The sequence below is a fragment of the Mycetomoellerius zeteki genome, unplaced genomic scaffold (assembly GCF_001594055.1).
Source record: "Mycetomoellerius zeteki isolate Tzet28-1 unplaced genomic scaffold, Tzet1.0 scaffold228, whole genome shotgun sequence".
NCBI lineage: Eukaryota > Metazoa > Arthropoda > Insecta > Hymenoptera > Formicidae > Mycetomoellerius > Mycetomoellerius zeteki.
The window spans coordinates 1,531,485-1,540,096 of NW_017257203.1; the positions used below are offsets into that span (position 1 = coordinate 1,531,485).

At 32.1% G+C, this 8,612-nt stretch overlaps 1 protein-coding gene across 4 annotated transcripts in view; it reads right to left on the bottom strand.

The window, feature by feature from the left end:
• The window catches only part of tup (LIM1_Isl and LIM2_Isl domain-containing protein tup), a 41,400-nt gene that overhangs the window by 11,932 nt on the left and 20,856 nt on the right, over window positions 1-8,612 (bottom strand). For all 4 annotated transcript variants that reach the window (XM_018449037.1, XM_018449036.1, XM_018449035.1 and 1 more), the window contains exon 2: window positions 4,297-4,483. In XM_018449037.1, the coding sequence (XP_018304539.1) occupies window positions 4,297-4,483 (187 nt within the window). The remainder of the gene's footprint in view (window positions 1-4,296; window positions 4,484-8,612) is intronic.

Consider the following 8,612-nt stretch of genomic DNA (forward strand, 5'->3'; position numbering starts at 1 on the left):
TACTCATTTCTCATATATTTTATATTATTGTTACTAAATATTGCCTATATTAACTAATAATATCAAATATTGATGAGGTATGATTTAGGCGACCAGTACGCATTCGGCAACTCTCCCCTAATAGAAGTAAAATATGTTAATTATTTATTTTGCTCAGAAATTTTTCATATCACTAATTCAAAATTTTTATTTATTAAATCTTGCAACATTTTTCTTGATTTCTAATTAATATCCTATATGTACGAGAATTCTGTAACTTTGATGTTTTAACACGAACGAGAAAAATCATTTTAAAGGAGAAGTATATATACTCTTGAATGTCATGAACGAAAAACACGACATAAAAAATTTTAAACTTTACTAAATTTACTTATTTTATTTTACTTCCATTTTATAAAATTTACTTACTTTATTTTACTTTATATACAAATGACAGGTTTATAAATATGGTCACAATTGTCATTTTTAACTTATTTATTTTGTCTCATTTTCTTCAAAACTTGGCAGCAAAATTGAAAAATTGTTAGATTCACTTCAGAATTTTTAAACAATTTTCATTTTTTAATTCGCAGATCTATATGTTATCCATTCTAATAATAATTTGATTTTTTTATATACCACATCTCACAATCGACAAGTATCACAGATATAACTTCAAAACTGACAAAAATAAATAATTTTTAAACACATTAACGCAGAGAATTTTAAAATTTCACAAATGAAAGATCCTTCCAATTCGATGATAAATGATTGAGAAAATTTTATATTAATTTTTAATTTTAATTGATTACTTTATTTATATTGATATACCTATTTAGATGGAAATTCAAAATTAATCATTATCGACAAAGTGTGCGTAAATTCTGATAAATTGTTAATAATTGTTGATCTATATTTCTCATTGTGAAATAATCGCTGATTATCTGCTACAACGTTTGTACTCGTATCATTCTAATATCGAGCAGCATGAATTATAACGTTAACTTTTTCATTATTTACGTTATTTTTTTGATAAATTTCCATTCATTATTTTCTATTTTATCACATCGCGAAATTGTAAACATTTTCGGTTGGTGAAATAAAAAGCTCTGTTCTAAATTCGATAAATGCAAAGTGGAGAAACATAAATTGGGCTAAAGTGACTTTATTGTCGTATCGTGTATTTATTTCTGTACACAGTACACTGAGGGCCTTTTTTATACATACATACATACATACGCATATTTATATGTATATATGTACATACATATAAATTCAATAAATAAACCGTGCGCGAACCGTCCAGCACAGGATATAATGAAATGTCCAATTTACATCATTGAAATTGAAAAAAAAATGCGATAATGTGAGTGAAATTGATGGCGGTAACGTGGGATTAATGGTTGCCCATCGCGTAATTGACGATCGTGTTGATGTACAATAGACATTTCTATTGTTACCATCGTTACTGCTATTTTTCAAAGTCGATAAACTTTCTTTATGCGCATTAAGAGATGTTTTAGCGCATTTTTTACATATAAAATTAGATTCACATCTCCGTAGCGTAATCGAAATAAAATCGAATAACTTTAACCAAAATTACAATTTGTAAGTACTTATACAAAATAGATCGATAAATTAAAGGAATCAACATTCGGGCTTTGATCGCCTGCAGTTTTAAAAAAATATAAATTATATATAATTATATATTCATATATTTATATAATATTATAATTTAATACATGTATATAATATAACTATTAAATTTATATATGGTATTATATATATATATAATATGAATACACATATAAAAATTATAATACAATATATATAAATACAATAATTATATGTATACAATACATATATTATATGTAAATCACACTACAATGAATTTTTATGTATTTGACTGCGTGATGATATTTTATATAACAATCGTAACACTTTCGCGGTTGTTGGCATTTGTGCCGGAAATGGCCGACGCCGAGAACACCCAGAATGACGTATGAGGAGGGAGTTATACTTTGCTAATTTGAACTTTTGAACGAAAGCGACAGCAACAACAAACGGCTGTCATCGCTGTCGCTCGAGTCCGTGGCCGGATACGCCAGTCTTCTTCGAGTTGCGACGACGTTCGATGGATCAGCGCAAATAAACTCGCTGCCTCGACAGGGAAAAATATTTGGTCCAGGTCGAATTCGTGCCGATGGGTTATTTGGTGGCATTACCGTCGTGAACGGTGAAAAAAAACGAAAAGGAAAGAAATTCCCGCCGGAGAAATGCGTCTTTCACATCCCCGTCCCTATTTTTGCCATCGAAAATGACATAACAACGAAACGAATACAATAACTTCAATTAATTTAGTAATACCACACTAAATTGAATGTAAGCATTGCAAAATCAATTATGATAATTGATTGGATTATATATAGACTCGTTATTGAAACATGTCTGTCATTTTGTCATCCTCGGAGAATAGAAAATCAATAATAGAAAAGAAATTGATTATCATAACCTTCAGAACAATACAACCTTCAGGAAAAATAATCTAATAATAGACGTGACGTTTCAAGCAAGCTTTATTCTCTAAAAAAAATTAGTGACAATTTAATGAATAATTATAAATCGCCCAATATAATGAAAATATATTTACAAATCCACGCAGTCTTAAAAAATATCTACAATCAAATAGAAAAATGTACTAAATTTTAATAAGTAATTATTTGAATGGTACCAATATAACATTTATTTTACGAAGAATAAATATTTGCTAAATAAAAAAAATAATAGAGGAATTAAATTAATCTTTGTACTAAATAAATATACATTCACATTTAGTAAATATTCCACTGGCACTCAAACAAATATTAAAATTTAGTGCATTTTTTTTCAATGTATAAAGTCTCAACAATGTAAACATCATTAATACAAAAAAAAAATGGATTTTTCTTAAATTAATTTTTACGTCTGTCTCCGAAAAGATTAATGAAAAAAAGAAACTTCATATATAAAATTTTCACTCAAACTTTCTAGACTTTAAGTCGGTAAAAGCTGCTTAACCCTCAAGGTTACGTAATTCCGTAACCATCGAAAGCTTTGCTCGATATTTCTCGCGGTTTTAAACCGCGGTAGCCGCGCGATCGAGGAGACTTCAAGTGGTTTTCCTGCGTGTATCGACTATGCCACATACTGGCTACATCGGCTATTACGAATGGATCGACTGTTTCAACCGCAGCGTCAGTAATAACCATCACTGTGTCGGGTTGGTGTCGATCAATGCCACGCATCGCCTCGTCGCATTAACTCACGAGCTTAAACTCCCGCGAGTTCTTTCGCTCGCACGAGCATATAGTTGCGCGCACCTTTTTTGCACGCGCCAACGCACGCAACATCGTGACAGTGACGATATGGGCATACGTGGATACGTACATACATGCGTGCGTGCGTGTATACTTGTGCGTCGCACTCCACGTGTATACCTCGGATAAAAATATCCTGGACTTTCTCGACTCTGTCGCCCTCTCCTTCTCCGACTCTCTGTCTCTCGACCATTTTTCTCTTTCTTTCTTCCTCTTTTCTTTTTTTTTCGTTCCTTTCCCTCCCCCTTCTCGCCTCCCAATCCGAGCGTTTGCAAATGCGTATCGGAAAGAGCGTATCGCGTGTCGCCGGAGAATGTAGCGGCCGCAGTGACAAGAGGCACGGTTTTGCATTAATTACCATATTGCACTGCGATCGTGAGGCCTCTCTCACCCGAGTGCCTCTTGTTTCACCTCTTCGTAGAGTTCGTTCGTTAAGGAGCGACACTTAACCATTGGACGATGAGACGGCTTCCGCTTGACGCACGTATCACGTCATCGCGCAATTTCGTCGCTCTCGTAATCGTGAAGAGTTAATTGCGTGGTGTCAAACGGCCGGAAGATGAAGTGTCGAACATAAATTACCCATAGAATGCACCAAGTCAAGAAAAACTCAAAATAACTTTATTTCGACATCACGACAGTCAAAATGATAATCTTTTGTTGCAAAATTTGACCGCTTATTGACCATTTATTGTTAAGAATAAATTCATTTAGAGTTTTCGTTGACTTTTGTGTGTTCCTTGGGTGAAAGTAACATTTTCTCGTTCTTTTAAAGACGCTCCTAAAACTATGTTGAAAAATCGAACGTTTGTGATTCGTGAATCCGTTGGCGAAGATCCTTTCTTTTTTTCTTTTCTTTTTTTTTCGTGTGGCTATAGGGTTGAACAACCTCTCAAAGGAAGTTTCCCTGTCCGACTTTCTAACGTGAAGTTCTTTCAAAGAAAGCGTCGACGTGACTTACCTAACGTAATCGCGCTTGCAGTAAGTTTTGCCGTCCCGCACGAAACAGGTGCATTTCTCGTCCAGAAACTGTTGACACTCGGCACACTTTAAACACGCCGCGTGCCATTCCAGATTAGGCGCTACCCTCAGAATCCACTGGTCGTGAATTCGACCACCGCAGCCAACGCAGAGCGAGCTGCTGCCTTCTGAAACACAAACAATCGGTCTACTTTGAGAGAGGGAAAGACCTGTTGTCGTGTTATCCTCCCAAAAAAATCTTAATTTTTGTTAGGTATCGAAGGAGCAATAGCAATCCAGTCTCTGGAATTTGTTATTTATCTTCCATGTATGTCAAAGTGTAAATCAATCCATTTCTGTGGTTAATTTCATAGTAAACAACGTCCATATTAATATACATACTTAGTAAATAATAAACTAAATTTGAGTTAACACATTTTCTTGAGTTAAATTGTTTAACTCTAGTTGTTTTAATTAAATTAATGACATATCGAATAGGAGCAATAGCGGCCTATAGAAATGATAAAATAACTCAAATTGAGTATAATTTGATATTATAAATTTAAGTATACAATCAGGTAATGTAACGATCATGTAACTTTTTCCTTAGAATGGAACCATGAAAAATTTCTCCAATACCTTCAATGATAAAACTTCTCACTTTTTTCATGTGTGTGTGTGTGCGTGTGTGTGTTTTCGCCATTTTTCTTGCTGGAAAAAGTTACATGTGATCGCTACGCTGAATCAGTCTTTCATATTGAGTGTAATGCGGTTCGAAATCGTCATTTTTGCACTGTTAAGTTCATAATGTCAAATTATATTCAATTTGAGTTATTTTGAATCATTTCTATAAGTCTCTGCTGCTTCTACTCAATAAGTCACTAATTTAACTAAAACAATCGAGTTAAATAATTTAACTCAAGATAATATATTAAATTTATCTCAAATTTAGGAATTTATTCTGTAATTCTTAACGACTATAACTATATGACGTTAAGAGTTATACAGAATAAGCCTTTAAATTTAAATCAAATTCAATATATTTTTTAATAGTTTATTATTTACTAAGAGCGTACGCTCTTAGTAAATAATATTATATACGAAGAACGTTCATATGAACGTGGTTCACTTTAAAACTAACCATAGAAATGGATTGATTTACATTTTAATGGAGATGGAAAATAAAAAAATGTTATTTAACTCAAGGGGTTGGGTTGCTCTGTTGATATTTAACAATGTGCAAACATATCTTGAGTTTTTGAAATTCTTAAAGATCCGTTTGATGAAAGTTTGATGACTGATATGATCTTTATTTGATGTTCCCTTGGAGGGAATTTAATGTTGAATAATAACGTGAAATAATAATCTCCTGTTATCTCTCGAGGCGATATGCTTGCGGTGAAAGCACAAAGGGAAATCCGCCTCGTGATAAACAGAATGTATTACAGTGACACAAGAACTTGAATTAAAACAACCGAATGGGCGATCGATCGATCTTATCATTGACCACGTTAGATACATATTAGTCGCGAAATAGCAATCGATACATCTATGACCGGCGGGGCGGCCGACAAACGAAAATAAAATCAATATTTCGATCTGCCCTATCATTGCTTTCGCGACCACGCGTTATCAGCGATTTCGCGGATAAAGCTTACATAATAAAATCGTATCAGAGAGGTAACAAGGATATTTACGCACCCATTTGCATTATTAATTAAACGATGAAAAAATTTCTTTTTTTTTTAAATTAATATATTATAATTTATTTATTTTTTATGTAGAAGAAAACATATTGACACATGCAAATTAATTAATGTAACTTGAAATAAAGAAAATACTACAACGAAATTGGTACGAAAAATTCATGTTGCGTTCTTTTCCTTAATATAAATAAAAAGGAAAGCGAGAAATTCGTTCCAACGAAATTCGATGACCTGCGAAGCATCTATTTTTTGTCGCCCGTTTTCACATACGTCTCTGAACATATAATGCCGCACCTTCTAGAAAATCAGTACATACGAATATATTATCGAAGAAAGATAATCGCCAATGAGTTCTACTGAGGATTTATCTAATTTGGGAAATATAGATTAATATTATAATTTAAGTATACTTTTCATATAATGTCTATTAATTCATTACATTATTAAATATTATAGCCATAAATCTTATCTAAACATAGATACAATAGTAATTTCAAAAGACAGATATTACAGAATATACAAAAATAATTTTAAAAGTAAATAATTTATAATGCGCACCTTTCATCAAAATGGAAGAAAAATTCCTTCCATTTTGAGCTTCAATGTTTTAATGCAAACAAGGAGCTTCGGAATATAAGAATTAATTTAAAATTTAAGTCTTCTCCGTTTTTTTATAACGGGAAGAAACATCAAGTGTGATTTTTTTATATTTTAGGATTAACATTTTATAAATGTTAGTAAAGGCGGCAATTATTTTAATTAACATATTCGCTGATAATGTTCCAAAATGGTAAATCGTACGTCTTTTGTTGATGACAAATGTTATCTACGTATTAATTTGTGTTATTTTTATTGTGTTTATTTCATCAATTTCTCTCTTTCATAAGATCTGTATAATAAAATATTATATAACTTAAAATTCTGTTGTATTAATAATTCTATGTAAAAAGCATATTATACATATATATTTATTTCATTATTTTCTGTTTTATTAATTGTTTAACAAAGAATTCCATAATTTAATTTACATATTTTTTTCATTATAATATATCAAAATATTATTTAAATTAACTATTTCGCTTAGATTTTTTTGTAATTTAATATTAACAAATATCCTATAGTTTTTTATTTTATTTTGTTTTCATACATAAATTATTTCATCAAAGTTGAAATTAAATTTATGTTCAATTTTTAGTTGCGTTTATAGTTCATCTCCTATTGTTTACAAATAAAAATTTTTTAATATCTTCATACAAAAATTTAATATATCATTTACATAAAAGAACAGTAGTAAATGCGTACGATATTACGGTCGCGAACGTGTTAACATGTAACAAATCTATGAAGAGAAATTTGTTTTATATGATGGAAATTATCCTCGAAAATATTTATAGCTTTCCATAATATTACATACATTACCGAGACATATAATTAAATTTCAAAATATAATTTAAACGATCCATTTATCGTATTTAAATAAATATCGTCGATATAAATATGTTCTGCATAAATTTTCTATATAATATAAATATATAACGTCTGTCGAAAAGAGCAATTCGATATATCATCCATACTGTTAGTCTTGCAGCAGTATGGGAGCTATATTTAAAAAAAATTATTGAAGCACCAGAGGTTAGCTCGCGAGGTTAAATTAATCCACTTAACGAGAGTATGGTATAATTATAATTCATAGCCAGCAGTGGGGAGTGGGTCGAATGCGCTGTCGACGGTAGATTCGAAAAAAATTAGAGAGCTTGCGATCTCTACGACACAGACGAGGATCGCGTTCAAAAATCAAAATTGGGTATCGCGTGGTGCGACAGACGACGTTTCCCCAGAGCTCTAGATGTACCAGAGTAGTGCAAAGGTCTACCATGTTTAATCAATAATCTAATAACCATATTATATTAAAGAGTTAAGATCTGTTTTCTGTAGTAAAACTAGTGTACACTTTTGGAACTTAAATAGGTGTGTGTGTGTGTGTGTGTGTGTGTGTGTGTGTATATATATATATAACTGAGATAGATATATATATCTTTGACATTTGGCGAAAACAAAAAAGAGAATTCTAGCGCAGTCTAGTGCGGGAATAGAAAAGCAAACCTTAAGCTTATATAGTTATTTGTTGGCTTACTTACTAAGCTTGCTTATTATTTATTACTTACTTATTGAACGATAGATCATCAGGTCAAAAATAGCGGTCAAAATTGCCAACACACTGAAATCCAAATATGTAAAAATGACTTCAATATATATGTGTGTTATTTAATTTTTCATGTAAAAATGACACTATACCCCACATTTAAATATGTAAATCCATATTTGCATGCAGTGTGTTATTTTTACACGGAATTTTAATTACACACATAGGTGTATCGAAGTCACTTATTACACACTTGGATTTGCAGTGATACGAAAGTTGTCGGCATTCAGCTCAGATCAAAGGGTAGCGCTACTCTAGTACATCTAGAGTTCTATGTTTCCTTCGAGACGCATTGTCACGCGAGTGCGTGAGCGAGCTCGGCGGCCACGAGGAGAGGAGTGCGCCAACGAAGGCGCGTCGAGGACCATCAGGGGCGTACACGCCTGGGCGGCGCGCATCTACCGTCTC